Source organism: Chrysoperla carnea, chromosome 1 (assembly GCF_905475395.1).
Source record: "Chrysoperla carnea chromosome 1, inChrCarn1.1, whole genome shotgun sequence".
NCBI lineage: Eukaryota > Metazoa > Arthropoda > Insecta > Neuroptera > Chrysopidae > Chrysoperla > Chrysoperla carnea.
Window position 1 is genome coordinate 87574438 of NC_058337.1, and position 24484 is coordinate 87598921.

At 29.2% G+C, this 24484-nt stretch overlaps 3 protein-coding genes across 4 annotated transcripts in view; all 3 read left to right on the forward strand.

Moving 5' to 3' along the window:
- Positions 1–172: 172 nt before the first annotated feature.
- On the forward strand, positions 173–20453 carry LOC123305913 (4-coumarate--CoA ligase-like). Its single transcript, XM_044887751.1, has 9 exons — positions 173–318; positions 12617–12818; positions 13448–13658; positions 13725–13930; positions 14267–14411; positions 14482–14811; positions 14966–15144; positions 15217–15372; positions 19926–20453. The coding sequence occupies exons 1-9, from the start codon at positions 227–229 to the stop codon at positions 20211–20213; spliced, it is 1809 nt and encodes a 602-aa protein (XP_044743686.1). The 5' UTR covers positions 173–226; the 3' UTR covers positions 20214–20453.
- On the forward strand, positions 17037–18871 carry LOC123305914 (serine/threonine-protein phosphatase 4 regulatory subunit 2). Its single transcript, XM_044887752.1, has one exon. It carries the CDS (start codon positions 17106–17108, stop codon positions 18750–18752), a length of 1647 nt encoding a protein of 548 aa, XP_044743687.1. The 5' UTR covers positions 17037–17105; the 3' UTR covers positions 18753–18871.
- A 620-nt stretch (positions 20454–21073) lies between the features above and the next one.
- Positions 21074–24484, forward strand: part of LOC123305912 (alpha-actinin, sarcomeric) — a 67328-nt gene continuing 63917 nt past the window's right edge. Inside the window, exon 1 of one of the 2 annotated variants that reach the window (XM_044887750.1) lies at positions 21074–21419. In XM_044887750.1, coding sequence (XP_044743685.1) covers positions 21297–21419 — 123 coding nt within the window. In that variant the 5' untranslated portion in view covers positions 21074–21296. The remainder of the gene's footprint in view (positions 21420–24484) is intronic. The other variant, XM_044887749.1, reaches the window with a different exon arrangement.

Genomic DNA, 24484 nt, shown 5'->3' on the forward strand with positions numbered 1-24484 from the left:
AACATTTTATTTATTTAATTCAAAACAGTTAGTTTTAAAACAATTCAAAATGCATCAATGATTTTTAAATTATTTGTGATATTCTATTAGCGAAAAAAATTTAGTTTTTTTTTTTTTAAATAAAAAATTTAGTGAAAAATTGTAGGATTTTAATTATTAAGTGACAAAAAAAAGTGTATTAGAAATATTTATTTATTTTGAATATTTACAAATAAAATAATTTAACATGTTTTCATCACAAATTTGTAGATGCGTGAACTTCGTTTCAAGATTTAATATTAAAAATAGATTTGTTGTACAACGCGCTCACATCGCAAGGTAACAAAATTTAAAAATGTTATAGAAAATGTTGTAGTACCTACATACTTTAGTAACTTCTTCCAAACTATTTAGCGAACTCTGAACTCTTTAAATATAGTAACATAGTTTTAATGAATTTAGTTTTTTTTTTATTTTTTATAATAATTTTTGAATGTTATTGAGAGTTTTAATTTGTGAAAATCGTTTTTATAATAAGAAAGAAAGTACATATATAAACAATTTAATTTTATTTCGATGTTCAATATCACTTTTTAAATTGTAAAGTTGTGGCATGTTTTAGTTTTGATACCAGTTTGAAACTGGGGTTTAGTATTTCGAATGTTTGAAATTCTTCATGGTAACATAATTTGAAATTTTGAATTAATAGATTTTTGAAAAACTATAAAATTAATATTAATAAAAAACCGCATATGAACAAAGGTTCAAGACCAAGATGTATCATTCACCGTTTAAAGTAAAAAAAATAACTTTTTTTCTAAAAGTGATAATAAAATTATTCACGAAAGTTTGACTATTATAGGTAAAGGTAGGGCTTAATTCTAACTGTAACGCGCAGGAACGACATTCCGACACCTGTCACCTGGAGAAAATAAATTGAGTTTGGACAATTTTTTGTACTTGTTTTCCATATTCATGGATTTTCTTGTGAAAAATTTGGTATCCGTCCATCCTAGAATTCTAGCAATAAATCACTCTCAATCTTTTAATAAAATAGTCCTTAGTCCTGATGTCAATTAAATAATTTCTTATTCTTGCAAAACAGCTTTTGATATATAGTCTCTATGGGACTTGCAGGTTATGACGTCACCAAGTGGTATTTTCCTTTCTTTCTATTTCTACATTTAAATCCTCCATATTTTCGTAGTTATTGATGTTATCCAAAAATTGATTTCACACGATGTTTTGTCTCGATAAGGAAAGTCTTTTGAAGCAATAAAACAATTTTTAGGGCAAACGCCCTTATTAATGCGTTTGCATGACCTTTTTTTTATATATAAAAACTTCTCAACCCCAAGTCATAATTTCGATTTTCGTACATTTGTCGTCTTTGCGCCTCAAGTCTTTGAATCGAATTTAAGAACAATGAATGTTTTTTAAAGTTTTGATATTTATCACAATATTGCTCTCTTTACTTGTGTACGTAAGGATCGTTTTTGTAGTACTCACAGGGTCTTTATCACTTCATGCGTTGCGTCAACTAAGACGAAGTTATGAACTGATTATTGTGTAAAATTAAAATTATTTAGAATTTAGATTCGGTAGTGGAAGAAGACGCCACTAAACGCTTGTACCGTAGCAAAATGCAGGTACCATAATCCTCGCCCGCTGCACAAGAAAAAGACTTTTTTTTTTCTTTGGTTAAATTTCAGTAAATACATTAGACAGTGAAATATAAACAAGTTTTTCTAAATATATGAGACTTTGAAATAGAGCCAAGGGCACCAATCATGTTATTAAATTTTCTTAAAGTTTATTTATTTGAAATATCTTTTAATTCAGGTAATCTTAGTGCAATATATATTTTATTACAAATATTATGCATAATAAATATTTAGGTATTTAATAAAATTTTCTATTAATCAATTTTCGCTGTCATACAAGGAGTGGTAGTCAACCGTGGCGTAGGGTCGGAAAAAGTAAGTGCGCCTCTGCCTTGAAGGTGTAAATATGAAGTTGCATATGCTAGAAAGTTTCCACAAAATCACTTTATTGTTAGATCTTTAATAACAACCACCATTAATCGTCCCTGAATATAAATAAAATTGAAGAAATGAAATTTTGAAAAAAAGTTTTATAGAGTAGATTAAATTATAGTCTTAAAAATAAAAAAACTTTCGGAAAATATCCAAGCCCAGTAATTTTTGTATTATAATAATAAAAATTCCTTGAGAATATCACGAATGTAATTTCAGTTTTACTGATATTCAAAAAATAATAATTCAAGGAAATATTTACGAAACTGATAATATAAATTACTTTCTTAATATAGGTGTAATTAATTCTAAATCGCAAAAGTTATAAATTTTATTAGCGTTAACTATCTTGTAGTTAAATCCGTTATAAATATTCAAAAACTTTTTTCAACCATGGTGTAATAATAAAATAATAATAATTATTATTATAATAATAATACGGACTAAATATCTTGATCTCCTACAAGAACTACGACAACTACACCCTGGCAACCATTCAAAATGTTTGTTCTCATTATCGGTTGCCTTGGTGGAATTCGACCCACTCTCGGAATTTTCAAATTCCGGTCTACAGGTCTCATCTTCGATACCTTATCTCTGCCATGCAGAAGACTGTCATCATAGGCACTCTTCGTACATTGGGATCACAACAGACTGTCTTCAAGTAACAGCCCTTGAAGTTTATTTAATTTTTATACCATGCATATATGAAATATACATAGTATATTAAGTTTAGTCCCAAGTTTGTAACGCTTAAAAATAATGATGCTAGGAAAAAAATTTTGTCATAGCTGTTCATAAAATCACCCAATTAGTCCATTTCCGGTTGTCCGTCCGTCCGTCCGTCTGTGGACATGATAACTCAAAAACGAAAAAAGATATCGAGTTGAAATTTTTACAGCGTACTCAGGACGTAAAAAGAGAGGTCAAGTTCGTAAATGGGTCCGTAGGACCCATCTTGTAAACCGTTAGAGATAGAACAAAAGTTTAAATGTAAAAAATGTTCCTTAAAAAAAAATAAAAAACTTTTGTTTGAAACATTTTTTTGTAATCATCACTGTTTACCCATGTGTGTGTGTCTATTTAAAAGTGAATATCTTTTGTTATTTACGTGACGTCAAAAAAACAAACGATTGCGCATCAACACTGTCTATACATTTTTGTATGTGTTATGTGATATAGAAATCAACACTGACTATGCATGGTATTTCAACATTTAACTCAGTCAATTGTTTCTTTTCACTTGTTTTTTATTATGTTCCACATCGCTGATGTACTCGACCAGGACATCAGACAGACCAACGTACCTCCGACTCGGAAAAGAGACGTACCTACGGACGTCGCGTGGACTGACGGACGTACAGACTACACGGTCACAAGTCAGTAAACTTTCTTCAAAAGACGTAGCTGCCTTGTGAAGATTTATGTCTCTCGAGGAGATGGGAGGCTCTAGGGTGAAAATTCTGTATCCTTTCTCCCTCCTTGGCAGACATGAATTCGTTAGGTGCAGATATGAGTTCGTGTAGGCCCCAGAATCAAAATTTACATTAAAGAGTTTTTTAAAGCCATGTATTAAATTCAATCATAATGGAAATTGACTCTGGTTTAGCACTGTTATTCCTTAATACTATGTTTATTTCTGAGAAATTAAAACAACTATAGATCAAAACATGAGAACCATGGTACAAGATCATTTATGTACCATGATTCACACTCTAATGTACCTAGAACCACCCGCAACGATTATACTCAAAGGTGCTCTATTCAACATGAATTATGGAAAGGTTTTTGTAAATTTTTCGAAAAAAAAAATGTATTTTTAGTTTATTCTAAAACAAAAACACATTTAAATCAGTCTTCAGCCTACCTGCATTCTCATAAAATAATCTCACAATCACTGTCTAGTGTCTAGTAAATAGTAATATTTGTACAGAAACTAAAGAAGATTGGGATCTCCAAATACTATATCTTACTCTGGTATGTCCAACATTTTGTTTTACATCGCCAGATACCGGTCCCCCGGTACAAATTCTAAAAATTTGCTTATAGAAGTAAATCATGTATTAAATAGTGGTCAATCGACAATATGCTATTGCATATTTTCTCTCCTCGGACCAAATTTCTTACTACAGCTCTGAGCTACGTTATCAATACGTGTAACGACAAATATCCAAGTCTAATTTTTTTATTATTAAAAATTTTCTGAGAATATTACTAATTTAGTTTTGTCGGTTTTATTAATGTTTAAAATACATTTTAAGTAAATATTTTAAAATTGATAATATATTTACTTCCTTGAATAATAGGTGTAATTAATTTTTAATCATATAACTTATAAATATTATGATTATTACCTAGCTCATAATATTAATCCGTTCTAAACAATCAAGAACCCTGAATTTATTTTTCAAGGTTTATTTTTTGGTATAACTTTCAACTATGGCAACAGCCTATTGGCGTTTAGTGGACAACAAGTTCTACTCACTGACTTATCATACCATGTATATGAAATATACCAAGGTATACTAAGTTTAGTCCCAAGTTTGTAACGCTTAATAATATTGTCACTATGAACAAAATTTTGGTATAGGTGTTCATAAAATCACCTACTTAGTCCAATTCCGTCTGTCTGTCTGTCGTCTGTCACGATTACTCAAAAACAAAAACAGATATCAGGGGAAATTTTTATAGTGTGCAGCGTGCTAAGGACGTAAAAAGTGAGGTCAAGTTCGTAAATGAGCAACATAGGTCAATTGGGTCTTGTAAACCGTTAAAGATAGAAGAAAAGTTTAAATGTAAAAAATGTTCCTTATAAAAAACAAACAACTTTTGGTTGAAACAATTTTTCGTAACATCACTGTTTACCCGCGAGAGCGTGAATTATGTGCAAAAGTATGTATTATATGGGAATATCAGTTATATATGTGTGACATGTATCAACACTATCTATACATGGTATTCCAACAATTAACTCAGTCAATTGTTTGTTTTCACTTGTTTGTGTAATTATTTCCAGTTGTAATAATGTTCTAATAAAGATTTATAACCTTCAGTTATTCGCTTAGTGCTAAACGAAAATAAAAACCGCTTCAGAGAAATACTAATAACTTCACACACAGTCAATTACATGAGACAAATAATAATTAAAGTAGTCCGGCCGTCACTTGACTAGTGAACTATCAACTACGCCAACTACGCAATTTTTAAGACGTGAATGTAATAAAGCGTTCTAAAAATATCGTTAAAGCGTCAAAAACCAAAGTTTTTTATGCTTTCCTTTTTGGAAAGCGCTGTAAGGTAAAGTTTTTTTGTTTTTGCATAAACAGAATCTAGGATAAATTTTCTTCATTATGAAAACTTTTTTGAAGTTCATCACCGATTAATTTTTGTACAATTAACATTATTGTGAGTTCTTCCATAAGGTACTGTGGAACACCACAATTTTAAAATGAAATAATTCATAAATTTTGCCCCGCAAGAGGCCCCAAAATTATGTTTATCGTGATTCACCGTATATTTAATTGCAAGTATTACGCGTAAAATAAGCAATAAAATAATTTTGTCTAGGTATATTAAAATTTTTAAAATATTTAGACACAAAATTTTTATAATATAATATTGCCAATTAATAGTGAGTGAATAATAGTAAATTTCGTACCACTGGCGTTAACTTTGTTCAGCACACGACGAAGAGGGGCATACAGTATTAGTACAGTAAAAGATGGTACAAAAATCGGCTAATAAAGGGAAATGAAAGAAACCACTCGCATTTTGCTAAAACTTCTTGAAATTTGTTTCTTAAGTGCCACTTATCATTAGTTACGTATTTAATTTATAAATTTTAATTCAACGGAACGATCAATGTTCAATTACACTTAAAAAATTAGTAATAAGGCAACTTGTATGACGTAAATGTTAAGTGTTTGTCAAACAATCGAAACTTATTATACATGTATAACGTATACGTAATTCAATTTGCCTATTTATTAATTTTACATTACTATATGATATTTGACATCTAAGAAACACATTCCATGTTTTAGCAAAATGCGAACATTTTTAACTGTTCTATATGGACATACTACCTCTTTCTTTTTGTCACGGTGTATTACACTAAGTGTAGGTAGAAAAGATAGTGATATTACAGTGTAATCAGGCTATTCTAATATGCTTACTCTAAGTGTAAATATAAAATAATAGTAATAATAATATAAAATATAATATAATAAACAAAATATAATAATCAACAAGTGAAAACAAACAATTGACTGAGTTAATTGTTGAAATACCATGTATAGACAGTGTTGATGATGCAATCGTTTGTTTTTTGACGTCACGTTAATAAAAAAAGATATCCACTTTTAAATAGCTACACACACACTGATATTCCCATATTAATGCATACTATAAAATTTGCACCTAATAAGCACCCTCGTGGGTAAACAGTGATGTTTACAAAAAAATTTTTCAAACAAAAGTTGTTTATTTTTTTATAAAGAACATTTTTTACATTTAAACTTTTGCTCTATCTCTAACGGTTTACAAGATGGGTCCTACGGACCCAAGACCCAACTGACCCATATTGCTCATTTACGAACTTGACCTCAGTTTTTAGGTCCTGAGTACGCTATAAAAATTTCATCTTGATATCTCTTTTCGTTTTTGAGTTATCGTGTCCACAGACGAACGGACGGACGGACGGACAGCCGGAAATGGAGTAATTAGGTGATTCTATGAACACCTATACCAAAATTTTTTTCGTAGCATGAATATTTTTAGGCGTTACAAACTTTGGACTAAACTTAATATACTATGTATATTTCATATATACATGGTATAATAAAAACTAGGATACAAAAATAAAATACGCTGGATACAAAAATAGGCCTAGGCGTTTCTGTGAAAATACAATAATTTGAAACTTAAACCTTTTTCAAATAATAAATTCCGTTTTTGCAGAATTTAATACTCTAATTTGCTTAATACTCATTATATTTATTAACTACCTTATTCTTTATTATTCATAACAGTTCCTAATTTGTTTTTCCCTAGAGCAAATAAAAGTCTATTTTGAGATTTTTTTGAAATAAAAAAAGTGAGGACACAAGGGTGTTTTTTTTATTTTGGGAATTTCATAATTTTGGGGACCATCATTTCGATATCCTAGGTTCGTGTATCTCGTGAGTCGTGTGCTTAGGGAAAAGCACAGAAGTGACAAAATAGAGAGTAAATAAAAATATAAAAAAATAAATTAAACACAAATAATTTCGTCAACATAATTATATTATAAAAATATTCATTCATAAATAAAGTAAAAGTATAATAATCTTCAAGATATTGATTTTTTAAAATATCTATATCGATTACAAAATTCTAGTAAACTATGAATTTATTGTAGTGATAGTGTGTCTGTCATAATACTATCTTCTCTACACAACTACATAAATATTTGAATATGAAGATAGAGAACTTTGTAACGAGCCAAAGTACATTTCAAATATATAAATAAAATTGTTATTATAATTGCAACACTGTTCCATGTAATTTTTTTAAATTTTGTTCTATACTAGCCGTTACCCGCACCCACGGACGTCCATGGACGTTTCTAATATTTTCTAAACATGATTTTCTAAAACTAATTATAAGTAAATGTATATTATTATGTATACATATATGCAATATATTACAACTAACAAACTCCGCCCTTTGTCTTCAACCCTGTAATTCTATACACAAGATGCACGGTACTTTTATTTCTTTCTCCCTTTCCACTACTTCCACTCTTTTATCCCACTATTCCCCCTTAATATCTAAAAAGGTTTTTGCCCTCAGATATCCCTTTGCTCTCTTAAATTATGAATAATTCAAATCTAGCAATAAACAAATGAAAACAAACAATTGACTGAGTTAATTGTTGAAATACCATGTATAGACAGTGTTGATGACACTGTCACATTACACATACATATATGCCGCACACACATAACTGATATCTCCATATAATACATACTATACAATTTGCGCCTAATTTGCGAACTCACGGGTAAACAGTGATGTTTACGAAAAAATGTATCAAACAAAAGTTGTTTATTTTTTTATAAGGAACTTTTTTACGTACAAGCTTTTGTTCTATCTCTAACGGTTTACAAGATAGGTCCTACAGATTCAAGACCCAATCGAGCTCACTTTTTACGTCCTAAGCATACTATAAAAATTTCGCAGTTTGATATCTTTTTTCGTTTTTGAGTTATCGTGTTGTCAGACGGTTAGACAGACAGACAAACAACTGAAAATGGACTAATTAGGTGATTTTATGAATACCTATACCAAAATTTTGTTCGTAGCATCAATATTTTTCAGTTACTACTAAAATATAAAAAAAAATCTTAATATCTTTGGTCTTTTTCCAGTGATTTGCGCACATAGTAAAAACCCTCTATAATTTTATAATAATATAGATAGATAGCTAATTATTAATTATGATTTGAAATAAATTATGAATATACAAATAATAATAATCATTAAAATAAATAATCGAAAAAAATACTATGATTGATTGATTCCATTGATTTGATATCTATCTAATAGTTTGCATTTTGCAAGTTATTTTTTTGTATACAGCATGAATGCAAAAACTGTATACAGTATGTTGTGTATGAATAAAATGTAGTTTATAGTTGGTTAGTGCGCACTATCTAGACAGTGCATTTAATTAAACATACCTAAGATAATTAGGTCCACGGATCTGATCCTGGCACGAATTTGTTTACTAAATTCTGTATACAATCTAGCTTATTTATGTAAGTAAAGGACGATAGTCACTCTTACACACAAAGTAATAAGAATATCTTTCTTCTCACTTCTTCAGTAGATATAGTATATGCTCTAGAAAACAAACACATACGTAACATATATGTAACGTATAAATTTCAATTATATACAATATGTGTATACACACTACATAATGTTTCCAGCCAAATTTGCGCCCTCAAGGGTAAACAGTGATGTTTACGACAAAATGTTTCAACAAAAAGTTGTTTATTTTTTTATAAGGAACATTTTTTACATTTAAACTTTTTGTTTTATATCTCGAAATTGTGAACAAAAGGAGGATAAGTGACGGCATATGAAGTGAAGGTTAAAACACAATAATCTTTGTATTTTAAATTGAAGTTGCCCAACGAAGCGGGTAGTTCACAGCTAGCATATTTCATATATACATGGTATAACGAGAATCAGATGTCTTTAAACATCCGAAGAGCTTATATTTGAGTCTTCAAATACCCGAATCTCTAGTCTCTTCGTATCGGATCTTACCTTACCTTTGTGGAAGTCAAAGTCGCACTTGACGAGATTTTTAAAGACACTACTAAACACGGTATAATAAAATGTATAACAAAAAATATGACCTACTATTGATAAGAACAGTGCTGGATTTACACTAGGGGCTTTCGGGGCTAGCGCCCAGGGCGGCAAATTTTCTAGGGCGGCAAAATTTGGAAAGTGAGAAAACATTTTCTAGACAATATATAAATTACTAATTCTTTTAAATAAACATTTGATCTTTCAAGAAATATAATTGCATTACGTATCAAATTAAAATTTTGTATATTATAATATATTAAATTTAAGTGAAAACTATATTAAAATAAAATTAATTTATTTCCATAAAGGTTTGAAAAAATAAAATTTGATATTTTTTTTTCTGGAATTGATAAATATAGTTTTTTTTTGAAGAATTTAAAAAAAAATTTTTTTCTCATGTTTATTGAGAACTCTGGACATAAAGCTGAAGATTTGCTAGTTGCTGTATTATCTGTTCTTGCGTTTTTTGATTTTGATCTCTCAGATTGTCAAAGTCAGTCATATGATAACGCGAATAATGTATCAGGGATTTATTCGGGCTTACAGGCAAGAATTCATGAAATTATATCTTGCAGAACATGCTCCTTATGTGCTGCTCATTCTATGAATTTAGTTGGAGTTCACGCAGTAGAATGCGCCCCAGAAGCTGCTTCATTCTTTCATTCAGTACAAACTTTATACAACTTTTTTACTGCATCGACGCATCGCTGGGAAGTCTTACAGTTTCATACTGAAAAAAGAATTGCGTTAAAATCTTTATCTGCAACCAGATAGTCAGCTCGTTATGAAGCGGTTCTTTTTTCTGCAATTAATTAGTTATTCTAATTCTTAAAAAATAAGATATCAAAACTATTAAAATAAAATTTCAGTCATAGGGCGGCATTTTCTTCTGTGCCCCAGGGCGGCAATAATTTAAATCCGGCCCTGGATAAGAAAATTAGTTGTTTAATAAAATTTAAAATATTTTGTTAAAATCCGCGCTAGGTATTCTATAAACCCTCATTTATCATATAATCGCAATATGATCTTTTGGCCTCAAAATCATTGTAAAATATGAACAAATATGTAAATTTAGAATGGAATTTAATATTATACAGTCTATAGATTATTATTATATATTCTAATATACATTTTTCGATTAGATTTTTAATCCTTAGAAAGTAAGTTAAAGTAACTGACTAACTCTTGACTTCATATTTCGAAACTTTCATTTGAACTATTGAAAATAGAATTGTGAGGAATCGCATAGCATTTTATTTGCAAATAAAAATTCATTAAGAACCATCAATCGAAACTTAAAAATATGATAAGCAGTCATGGGGACTGCCCTTTGGTCTGGCATTCGACTGGGCTGGAGCCTTCGGCAGGGGAGCTCGCATATAGCTCTAATGCTGAAAGACCTTTCACCTGCCAAACAGATGGGTGAACGTCGACCTTAATTCGGCTCTTGTACTATTATTAAATAAACGATGATTTATTTTACATCAAACACGTGTTTGATTTTCATTTACGTGATAAATTCAATAAGCAATTTTATTTATAAATGCCAGGGATGTTTATATTTTAATTTATTTTTAGATAAAATTCTTTCCAGACATGGTTAGAATGTAAGAACCTAAGTGACAAATTTTCGAAAACTACTATCGATATTTTTCTCTTAATTTGCAAACCAACTTACTCCATTTTTTCACAAAAGTTTTTATTGTAAGAGAAGATACATGTTTTTTTTTTTTTAACACAGGCAAATTTGGATCTTATAGGAATTTTTTTGAAACCCACTAATTTTGGATCATTCTTTTAAGCAGTGATGTCAGTTTTTCGCTAGCTATCACTTATGTGCTTAGCTCTGGGACCAGGACTCGACATTTTGAAACCTTTTAGAGCTAGGTTATTTTGATCATAAATTTATTATTATTTTGATGACCCAAATTTAGTAGGATTACATACCTACTTTGTTTATCAAAATTGCCAAAATGGTACTTTTTGATACATTTTAATAAACAGAGAATAAATTTATTAATAATAATTACAATTTTAATGCAATGTTGTTTATATTACTGTGTATTATTTACTTTATTTATTACCAACAAAATTTTGATTTTGGAGATTAATCAGTTCCTTATGCAAAATACCCCAGTATCATTTAAGAGAGTAATGGGTTTCTTATATGTTTTTCTAAGAAAAGTAGAGAGAAATCAATACTTTAATTTGATACTCTATCATTTGAATAAATTTAAAAAGTTTATCAATTAAATGTGCAGACTCTTTAAGGTAAAATAACACGATTATGGCTACTCTTCCCAATTTTATCTTTACTCTTATGTTAAATACTATCAATATACGAATTTACATCAAAATCGTTAGAACCGATCCCGATATATATAAGGCGCAATCTAAATAGTAGCCACTGGCGCCATGTACCCTCGTTACGGCCCTGCGTTTAACACTTAATATACAGCTAATCATTCATTATTATTTTCATTGCATCACATAATGCTAGCAACTTTGAGTACTGAGTTGCGGTGTATAAGTTATAGAGCACTTAATTTGTGACTGTGGTACCTAATTAGCACGTAAAAAGTACCATTTTGCCATTTTTGACATGCGATTTCCGTACTTCGCGTCGCTATGGTATAACAAAGCTATACATAACTATAAATAAGAAATTGTAATCACGATAGAAATAAAAAAGTTTTTCGTATGAAAACTTAGTATCAACCTATTTTCTCATTAATATTTGAATTCAGACGACATAATACGGGAAATATTGGAATTAAATATACAAACAATTGCAGAAGACCCAAACTTATCTTATAGAAATTGGATGTCGGTCTTTAAATGCTGTTTTCTTCTTTACTTCAGACGCTGCCCATAAAATCCGTAGTCATACTTGACTTAGGGAGACCATTAATTTTTATGTTTTAGGGTGTGTTATGAATTTTGTAGTTTCTGGTCAACATATAGCCGTAGTTAAAGAAGGCCCCAAAAATTTTAAAATTAATTTTCTATACGAGTTAAGTATGACTTACCGAGTAAAGTATTGCATTCGTGTATTATGGACAGCGTCTGGGCCTTTACTGCATAAACTGAATGAAAAATGGAATTGGAAAAAGTGTAAAATATTCGCATATATATTACTATACTTAAAAATTTGAATCAAGTAAAGAGCATTGAAATAATAAGAGCTTTGAAGTGTCAATAAATTTTTTAATTAAATATCTTTTATTTTATTAAAGATTATCATTTTCTGCTCATGATGTTCAAAATAAGAAATTAAAACAATTCAATGGAAATTACAAGAGGCGTCATCAAAGTACAAGTGCTAAAAGTAAAGAAATTATACTCACATCACCATTTGGATCTGTTGATATTCCAGACATTCCCGTACACGAATATATATTTAAAGATGTTGAACAGTGGGCAGATAAACCGGCAATGGTGAGTAATAAAACGAAAATTCCAGAAAATTTTATTAATAAATAATTATCTACAACTAGTTGAAAAATTAAAATTTCTTAAATATTAATATTTTATGAAATATTGGCGATAATTTTAACTTGTCGACTAGACTATGAGATTAGATAGTCTAGTCGACATATTATTATTATTAATTCAAAGCAAAAGTTTTTGTTAGGTTTTTATAAAGACCAACGTTAATTTAAAGTTTCCGGAAACTCATCTTACTATTTATGTTTGTTTAGTGGCGGATTTAAAGGATGGCAAAAGAGCAGTTGCCCACTGAGCCCTCAAAGTAAGGCACTACAAGGGGACCCGCAGTGTAAAAAACTATCCTATTTATAGATTTTGCTCACTGAACCTTTTTCCATAAATCTGCCACTGTCTTTGTTATAAGGAACTAAAGAAGGAACTCTTATTAGATAGTATTTATAAGATCATTCCTCTTTTAATCACTTTTTTTTATTTGAAACATGTTCTGAAAGTTTTCTAAAAGAATATCTCCATGTCAATCATTTGGATTGAGCTTTAATTTCAGAATTTCAACTAATCTGGGAAATGGCGAGGTCAAATTTCCTTTACATTTTATGTAATTTCCTTTAATCTTGCAGACATGCGGCTCTTCTGAACGTACCTACAGCTATGGAATTTTTACAATGTTAATTGATCGTTGTGCCAAAGCATTTTTATCAACATGTAAATTAAAACCAGGAGATACAATTGCTCTCCTTTTACCAAACATTCCCGAGTATGGAATTTGTGTATTTGGTGCATTAAAAGCTGGTTTAATTGTTACATTTGTTAATCCACTTTATACGCCAGGTATTATCCTTTCACAGTTCTTAATTTGTAAAATAAATTCATATTAATCCTTATTATTATCCACAGATGAAATTAGACGCCAATTTGAGAATGCAGATACAAAAGCGATTGTTACAATTAGTTTATTATTGGATGTGGCAAAAATTGTTGGTCCTATGTTAAAAGATTACAAAGGTACAATTCATATTGGAGGAGAAGATGAACCTGATAAAAATATTTTTGGATTGGAAAGTTTACTTACACAAGAGTATGATGATGTTACTTTACCACAAGTAAGTTCAAGACCTGTTGACATGTTTATTTGTATTAGTGCAACTATTACAGCCAAGCTGAGCCTGTGAAAAGCAGAGCAAATCCGTATGATAGCGAATATTTTTGGTAGTAGTCTTGCACTTCATGACTAAAAGATGGCATTTAGTACACAAGTATCATAAGCATTGCTTTTATAGAAATGAAAAATAAGCTAATCATGAAATGCAAAGCTGATCGAGAGTCGTTAACAGAACCAAGTCAAAAAAAAAAATGAGTTGTGTAACCAAAACCTCCAAGTCTTGCCTCATAAATAATTGTCCGATAATCAATTAATTTCAAAATTATATGTTTAATAGGTAAAACCAGAAGATATTGCAATTCTTCCATACTCAAGTGGTACTACTGGTCTTCCAAAAGGTGTCGAATTAACTCATAGGAATTTAGTAGCAAATTTGGTACAGAATCATAAAAAACAATTAGAATCTCATGTACCAACAAGTGGTAAATTTTTTAACCATTCATTTATGTTTTTCACACATAAAATTGAATTAATTTGTATTATTTTTTCCAGATACTAATCAAGACATTGGTCTAACTGTATTACCCTTCTTTCATATCTATGGATTTAACGCAATATTAAATTTATCTCTGCTAGCGGGCACCCATATTATAACTTTACCAAGATTTGTACCCGAAGATTATTTGAAAGCATTAGTTGAATTTAAACCGACAATGTTATATCTTGTACCTAGTTTAGTATTATTTTTAGCGACACATCCGGCCGTTAAAAAGGAACATCTTCAAAGTGTACGAACAATTATATCAGGAGGTGCATTAGCTTCACGAAGTATTATCGAAAAATTCAATCAAAAAGCTCAGAAAGAGATTGATTTTAGACAAGGTATATTTATAATGTCCAGTTTTGTTTTTTTTTTCTGCAAGAAAGAATGGATTTAAGCTCGCATGATTTCTGCTTAGAAAGTTCAACGCTATGACTTCACCTCTGACATGACAGAGTATGGTAAAACACTAATTTTAAAACTTTTATATTTAAGGATATGGTATGACAGAAGCGAGTCCAGTAGTTTTATTTATACCCGTGAACAGTCCAAAATCAAAATTAGGTTCAATTGGACAAGTTTATAGCGGAACAGAAGTAAAAGTAGTTGATCTTGTTACGGGTGAAACGCTAGGACCAGACAAAGCTGGGGAACTTTTGATTCGGGGACCACAAGTAAATTTTATTTTCATAAATATAATCCGATGTTTAAAACTTAACAAACTAAATTTATGATAAATTGTTTAGGTAATGAAAGGTTATTGGAAAAATGAAAAGGCAACTAAAGAAACTATCGATAGCGACGGATGGCTGCATTCGGGTGACGTAGTTTATTATGATGAAGAAGGATACTTCTTTATTGTGGATAGGACAAAAGAATTGATTAAAGTAAAAGGAAATCAAGTAAGTTAAAAAAGTTAATAATTTTGTACAATAATTGGGATAATGGGCAAAAGTGGAAAGCACCAGAACTATTGGGGAAAGTAAAATTTGAATAACAACCATTACGATAAACCATAAATCATGAAATATCTTAAGATTAGCTCCGATTTTTCTAAGGAAGTGTTTTGACACTATCTACAAAACTATCTTTTTCTTACAAAATTTTAACAGCCTGTATAATCTGGAAAAGTTCGCTTTTCCAGGAATAGGTATATTGAGAAATTTTGATTATTTTAACGTTATCTATCATTTGATGAAATTCTGCTATTAAAACGTGGACAAAATATGTATAATATAAATTTTGTAAGATAAAAAGCCGAATATACCGTTATCATACCTATCAGTAAAAAAATTTCTACACAATAGTTGTTTAAACTGGCTTTTTTAAATATCTACTATAAATGGCTTCTAAAATACCAAAAATTCGTCATCATTTTTCCATTTAAAAGAATAATAAATAATGGGGTTTAACCTTCGTTTCTCAGACATACCCGTCTATAATACAGGCCACCCACATCATTATCTTTAATCTTTATTTATTTAAACTACATCCAAATACATACAATTTTTATGATGTGGGTGGTGTCGGCTACTTCGATCTTATCCAAGCGACGACAGTGTGAAAAATTTACCGCCCCATTAATTATATTTGATCAGACTGTCGCTGTCTGGATTTACGTACCGCATATGTCGCACCTGCTGTCATTAAAACTCTAATATACTCTTACTCTTAAAAAGCTCTTTTTCCCCTTAAATAAAATTCTGTTATTTAATGTATATCGAATTGGAGGAATAACCTTGATAATTATTCCGGTCTAAGAGTCTTCTTAATTTACTTTTAGAATAGAAATAGACTCTTGTAAGGAGAATCTTTACGTACATTTCTTTATCTTTAAATGTGCTCCGGTGCTCCGGTATAGGCTAAAAGTATCAGCGAAAACAAAGTTACACACATGCAATATATAGATAAGGGGTTCGGTTATACTATACAGTTAAATATATGTAATTTATAAGTTGTATGTAAAAAAACAAATTTATTTTAATCTAACAATTTATGAAAATTAGGAGTTTTTGAATAAGTATTCAAAATACCCATAAACTAAGTTTTTCTATTTTCGTGATAAAACTGATTAATAAAAAATGATGACGCAAAAATTTTATTAAAAGCTGGAAACTTAATTAAACAGTTCTGGAAGTTTAAATAAAAGTAACCATAAATAATTTAAGATTTCAACACATTCGTCTATTCAAAAGTTTTTTTTTTTATAAAATCGTAAAATAATTTTCGAATTATTTATTCGTGAATGTGAAATATAATGAATTTATACAGTTAATACGCGACATCATACTATGAGGATTTATTATATTACATTCATTTGTAGGATATAACACAGTAAAGCAAAGTTGAAAACTGAACCAAATTATATTTTGAACTTTGCACAGCTAATTAACTAAACAATTATTATGAGAGATATGAGTTTGAATGCGTATCTAGTATACACTTTACAATCTATGATCACATATAATCAACATTCGTCATATTCAAACGACTTTAATACAGTAGTTCATATTCTTATCATAAATAATTTTAGTTTTCTCAAGTTGTTACAAGTGTCGTTCACACTTTTGGACTTGGTTGATAATAGTTTTACGCGCTTGACATTCAGCATTAAAATCCAACAAAAACATAAATAATGATGGAAAATGCGGAGGAAATTTTGCAATGTTTAGATGAATTTACAAAAGTAAAACCAAGAGATATACCACGCGAATTAGAAGAATATTTATGTTTTGTTGCAAAAACTGGTGATCCTGTTTATCAGTGGTCGTTAATAAAAAGTTTATTTCGTGAAAAACTAATCAATGTGATCACAGAGTTTTATGAATCAAGCCTATCAGTTGAAATTCCTCCATGTCCAAATGTAGAAACGTTCAATTATGATGTGATGAAAAGTTTTATATTAGAAAAACTAGAATCGTTTGTTGCCGCCCCGTTTACAGTACAAAGAATATGTGAATTACTAACAACACCACGTAAAGAGTACAATCGAATCGACAAGTATATGCGAGCATTAGAAAAAAATATATTAGTTGTAAGTACTCGGGAACCGGGTCAACGTCGATCTACCGAAAATGGTGATAGTATACTAAATGGATTAGAAACCGATTCAACGAACAACACGCTAGGACATGATGTCCATTTGGAGGTTGATATGGATGAAGCACCTATTTGGTCACCAAAATCTGATTTGCATGGTTCACCAACATACGATGCCACAAAACTTGAAGAATATAAGAATGAAACTAACGAAAGCTCAAAAGAAATGAAATCTATACCGGATATGGCTTCTTTTGCACCACATGACTTAGATTTAAATCGAACACCAACTAATTCTGGTATTGTAGAGTCAGTAATTGCTTGTAATTCAAACACCGATGATATAACCCCAACTGAAGGAGATACAACAAATAAAATATTTGTAGAACAAACACCCAGTGCTCCTGAAGATGGTATACCTGAGCATACATTCATTACAAATATCAGTATTATTCCCGCAGAAACTTTTACTAATGAGGAAGAAAAGACTGAAGAAAAAATTGAAGTGGCTAACGAAGAAATTGAATCTACAGAGAGTAATATTATGTCTGAAAATAATTATCCGGTTTGCGAGGCTGTTTTAGATAAAGAAGTTGATCACGAAGAAGCAGATGCTACCCCCACGACGATTGAAGTTTCGCCTTCCATTGCGGCTGTATTAACAACTGATTCAGAGCCAATAAATAAAATCGAAGAATTGGAAGTAAATGCAGAAGTTATTATTCCTGAATTACAAGCACAAGATCCTGCAATTGAAACACCAAAACCGGAAATTGAAAATGCAGCAAAAGTGGAAGAAACAAATTCAAAAATTGAAGAAAAAACAATTGAAAATGAAGACATCGAAAAAGATTCAACAATTGATAAAGTAGACGATAACAGTTTAGAAAATAATTTTACTCCAAATGAAACGTTACAAGAACAAAATACTGAAGAGAAATTAGACACGCTTGTTAAGGAAGTAACCGAGCCACCTCTTGAAGAAATGGAAGGAGTTGAAGAAGAATCAGCACCACAAGTTTGCATTGAAACAAATGTTGAAAATGATATACAAAAAACTGAAGAAACTGCAGAATTGCCATCAGATGTTCCCACCGAAGAAATATCTGAACAAATAACCACCGAGAAGGTTGATGAAAATACGGAAGAAAAGCCAAGTTCCCCACCACATACTGTAGAAGAAACTAGTTTAGAAGATAAAAACGTTGATGATAAAAGTGAAAATGCTGAGAATTCTCAATAATAATTTTAAGAATTAACGATACTTTTTTTTCGTAATTATTATTTATGTGTTAGATAAGTCGTTTTATACTTCCATTAACTGATGTGAATGGACTTAACTTTGGGTTAGTTTTTACGTCAATTAATGTATGTTTATAATAATTAAGAATTCTTAGTTTCAAATTATAATTATAAATTGATTACTGTAAGCTAGCTGGATAATTAAATACAATTTTTTTTATAAAAAATGATTTCTTAATTTATTTTCACTTGTATACCTACATTTTCCGTATGTATTTGACAAAGACTAACTATGTTGGGTAGCAAAAAATGATTTGTATTAAGGAATAGATCTACAATGAAGGATATAATTAACGTAAAGTAATGGGTGTAAGAAAGGTCTGTACAACGCTCTCGCAGATGTGGAGATTAAAATAGGGCGAGTTAATTAAAATTACCTGAATGCAAAGTTTTTCCCTCAGAATACAAGGTAATACCAATTCAATGGTCTAGAACGTAGAGAGAGACTAGTCTTTCAATGACTAGTAATTTGTAAAACGCAATGGTAGAATTATTCTAAATCAGGGGTGGCGAACCTTTATCTATCAACGTGCAACTTTTTCTAGGAAATGTTTAATTGATCACATTGTCGTCGCTTGGATAAGTGCGATCTAACCGATTCCACCCACATCAAAAATGTAATTTGTAAATATGAATGTAATTTAATAAATAAAGATAAACAAATAGTGATGTGGGTGGCCTCTGTGATAAGGCGTATGTCATAAAAAACGGAGGTTAAACCCCCATTATTTAATTTAGTTTTTGCCATTAGCAATTATAGTCCACGATGCAACTACAACAACAAACTAACACGCTCGTGGGATCACTCGTTTTCGTTCGTAATATAATACTTCATAGTGAAGTTTGTGATCGGTGGCGTGCTCAAATGTAAACTCAATCATTTTGGATAAAAATTTTCAATGTTTTGTATGAGAAAATAAAATTTATCTTTAGTATTATTCGATGAAATCGAAATTTATTCATTCTTATTTAGTGTGTTTCGACCGCAATTCATTCCAATAAGAGTTTAGTTATATAACCAAATATTCTTACAATATAATTTTCTACAAAATTTACTTTTGCCCGAATCCAAATTTTATTAACTTGAAATTATAATATAAATTATTTGTTACAGGTGTCACCATCTGAATTAGAAGCACTTATGTTAGAATTACCAGGAGTAGCCGATGTAGCTGTCGTAGGTATCCCTGATGAACTTGCCGGTGAACTTCCACGCGCATTTGTTGTTCGACGACCTGGTGTGAATCCTCCCTTAACTGAAAAAGATATTATAGATTATGTGCATCCAAAGGTCGTAAATTATAAAAGGATAAAAGGAGGCATACATTTTATTGATGCAATTCCAAGAAATGCAGCTGGAAAAATCATAAGAAATGAATTGAAGATTCTTGGAACTAAGTAAATTATTATTATTTGAATTAAGTAAATCCAAATTCATCAAAGCAGATTTTGAAAAAGTTATTGTAAAATCTAGTCTGAAATTTTTGAACGAATATTGATCGATTTTAAACGTTGGGTAACCCAATCGTTTTATACTTCCCTAGAACATTATTATTATGTTTAATTAGACCTTATTATTATGTTCCAAGTTGGACATTTTAAAAGTATAACTTTTGTCACTTATTATCCTAAAAATTGTTTATTAAGCCATTGTTAAATTTAGAAATTTTTTATTTTAAAATTATTCTTGAACCATTAAAAATTGGGGGATATTATAAATTTGTTACCTATATTAAAAGATTTAAAGATTAGATCTATTAGATTAGGTGAGATTTCTTTTTTGATAAATTAATAATTATTGTAAATATATTTTTTCAATAAATTTTTAAAACAATATAATTGTTTATTTTTAATTCCAAATTTCAAATAATCGTTCAATAATATTTAAATAGATGGCATTGCGGTATTAGTTTACATTCAACGTATTTTGTTAGTTTATAATTAGTTTTACAGCAAAGATTACAATATTTATAAAAGAGATAATGTAATTCAAATAAAGCTTAAAATTTTAATTATACATAATTAAGTTTTTTATAACGAATAGTTATAAATATTAGAAAGTCTATTTTGCCAAAGATCCTTTTAGGTTATAATTACAGAAGTAAGAAAAATATTGTTCAAAGTTTTTTTTTTTTTAAATAAGTAAGGCCACTATAAACACACAAATATTAGAATTTCGTGTGTAATTTTAAAATAATATTTCGCTAATTCCAAACCGATTCAAGTTCTATAAATATATTGTGTGGGCTCGCGGAGAGGGAAATTAGACTAGGACGTAAGCATCGAGTGCAAGACAAACAATCTCAAGTTTCAGTGGTGCTCTGAACACGACGGGTTTGTGTTGTGGGGTTAGGTTTTTGTGTGGCCATCGTGCAGTGTTTACTCCGGCACGCTGTTGAAGGAGTTGTGGGCCCAAATAATTTTTATTGTTTATCTCGAACGAACCTTATAAAAATATATCTCGAATAGTAATTTTTAGCTAACAATGGCATACGACGGTTATAATAACGTTGGTGATCACCAGTATGGTGATGGGTATATGGAACCCGAAGAAGAATGGGAACGAGAAGGATTATTAGATCCAGCTTGGGAGAAACAACAAAAAAAGGTAAGCTTTTAATTTACAATTACCATATTTAAACAAAACAATGTTTGTATTCCCCTAATATGCTATAGTTATTAATAGGTTTTTTTTTTTTATTATATAACAAATGAAAGTTTATATAAAGTCGATTGTGTTTTGTTTTAAAAACAATGTTTTAAAATTAAAAAACAAATGAATGTTGGATGAAATCATCCAATTTATCAAACAGCTAATACAAATCTTACTAAAAGATAAAATAATTCTGTATAAACTATTGAAGTATTTTTTTTAAACGTTAAAAACTCTTTAAACTCTTTATTAAAAGTTTAATGGGATCCTTTATTTTCATAACCTTAATCCTGAATTATTTAAACCGTATGTCATTATTGTTTGGGTTAATTATGTGGCTATGGTTATCATATGTTTGTTATACAATAACTTCAAAAATATGAGTAACTACAGAAATGTCAATAACTATTCAAAGATAGGCATTTAAAAATAAATGTTTTTATTTTGGAAGACATACCTATTTCTATTTGAGTTTATAAAAGTGATATTTATATTAAATCTTGGATGACCTATTAATTAAAAGAATCCGTCCAATTCTTAAAGAATTTTTACCCCTCCTGGCTTTATTACGTTCAAGTACCTATTGGTTTCTCTTCATTTTATTGCCAAATATGTTCTTTTTAAAAAAATTGGACGCTAAATAAAAATTAAGCAAAGTTCAGTCAGAATTGAATATTTTAAAAGAGTTGCCACCTCAAACTTTCGAAAATTCGAGAACTTTTTTCCGTCTTCGTATAACTAAATTAATCTATTTATATACAGGGAACCAGTAATTTTTTGTTATTATTGTTAAGTTAGGGTATTAATTTTAGTTTTTTAATAACCATTTTCAATTAAATTTGAAAAAAAATTTGGGAAATAATGTAGCTTTGATGTAATGGAGCAAGTAATTATCAGGATTTTTGGTTCCACGGTAGGGAATTAGGGATATTATCTACCTAAATAAAGTATAATTTAAAAAAAAATTATTTTATATGTAATTAATCAAAAGTGAATGTTTATAAGTTAATTTTTGAGAGACTTTTGAGAGAATTTTAAAATTGGATATTAAACACGTAGTCAACAGGATTAACTGTCGTAGATTATAGAAAAACTTTTAACAAGGTAGTATTTACATTAAAAATAGTTTAAAATTCATAAATTTGTATATTATATCTGAGAAATTTCGGCCTTATTTTGCCTTTTTCGTTTCGAAAGATTTATCCGAATAACTATTTGGTCCGAATAAAATCACATTCTTTATGAAGTGACCGTATACAGTGGGGGGAACCGCAGTATGAAATCGGAGGTATAATTGTTTTAACTAGAGTTCCAAAATTTTTTTTGAATTTTTTCGTGTTATAATAAAATATTATACTTTGATTTGGCTGGTTAAACGTCAATGTTGAATACTTTGTTTTCGTTCCTTGACTATTTTTACCCATCCTGTAAAATGATTTTTAACACGCTTTTATTAGCTTCTTACGTGTGTTAGTATGTAACGAAAACTTTGAACATGATTTTGACCCTCTTCAAAACGTCAGATTAACTTGAAATTTGGCATACTTATCAAGAACCGATGACAATACAATAATTTATTTAGTTTATTTGATTATTCTGATCAGAATTTTCAGGATGTACTTTTTCCATATTTTAAAATATATAGATTTACTTGCGCTCCCACCATAATAAATAAATAATAGTTTAAAAAACTAAAACGCTTTTGTAACTAGTTAAACTAATAGGTAGAAAATAATTTCTTTAAACTCAAAAAACTTATTTTATCATAAAAAAGCGTGGGGTGCTTTTTTTATGATATTTTATAATGAATTTACTTTTACCAATATCTGTTTATAAAATATTTACAATAATTGAAATTTAGCATCCCACGATTACGATAAAATGATTTTTTTTGAATTTAAAGAAATTATTTTCTACCTTTTAGCTCAGCTAGTTACAAAAACGTGTTTTTAAGTTCTTTAAACTATTATTTATATTTTTAAATACTGTTTAAAAATTGAAACATCATAAACAAAAATTTGTGGTAGGTAGTGTCGTGAGACTATTTCTAGTTATACTATAATTTTTTGAAAATTATTTTTGGATAATTTTTATCATTTAAAAATTACGACGGCCAATATTTAAAAAATGTATTTTTGATAAAATTCAGTAATTTTGAAAATAAAAATATTTTTTCCTATCAAAAAACGACTCTTGTGTATCTCATCATATTTATATTTTTCGATTATTTGAGATAATACTTGAGTAAATAATGTTTATTTAATGAGTAAATAACTGAAATTTTTTGGTATGAATCCAAAATCAAATAATCATATAATCCGGGACCGGTAAATATAAGAATTGGTAGTTATTTGTATTTGTAGATAACATTGAACATTAGTAATCCTTAAATTCTTTTAAGAATTGAAACATCGATTTCCTTTATTATGTTCCAAAAGTTGTTTTATAAATTGGCTATTGTTTTATGGTCAATTAACTTTCTTCATTTAGCGTTGCTTGCAAAATATTCTTCAAATAAACACTGAAATTTGATGAAATTTATTATTTTAGTCTATGCATCTATTAATAATTTAAATTTTAACAAACTAGTTAAAACCTGTTGAAAACTCAATGGTGCAATTACAATACTATTTACATTATTTAAAATTATTAATAAAAATAAGCCATTTATTGACATCAAGTTTACTAATTTTGTGGTAAAACGAAAAAAACAAGTCGTGTTGGATATGACCCTTAAAGACCAGATCAATAATTATTAATTAATTATCTGATTTAGAAGATTAATGTAATAATTAATTATTGTATTCTAATATTTTGGTAATTTTACAAAAAAATTGTTATTAAATCACAAACAAGATTATTTTTTTATTTATTTTAAAAGCTTTAAGGCAGAAATTCCAATATTTTATTGGAAGTTCCAAAAAAAAAAATAATAATGGAAAGCTGTTGTAATAGACTCAGAGAAAAACCTCAATTTTTTTAATATTTTGAGTTTTGCGTTTCAATGCATATAGAATTTA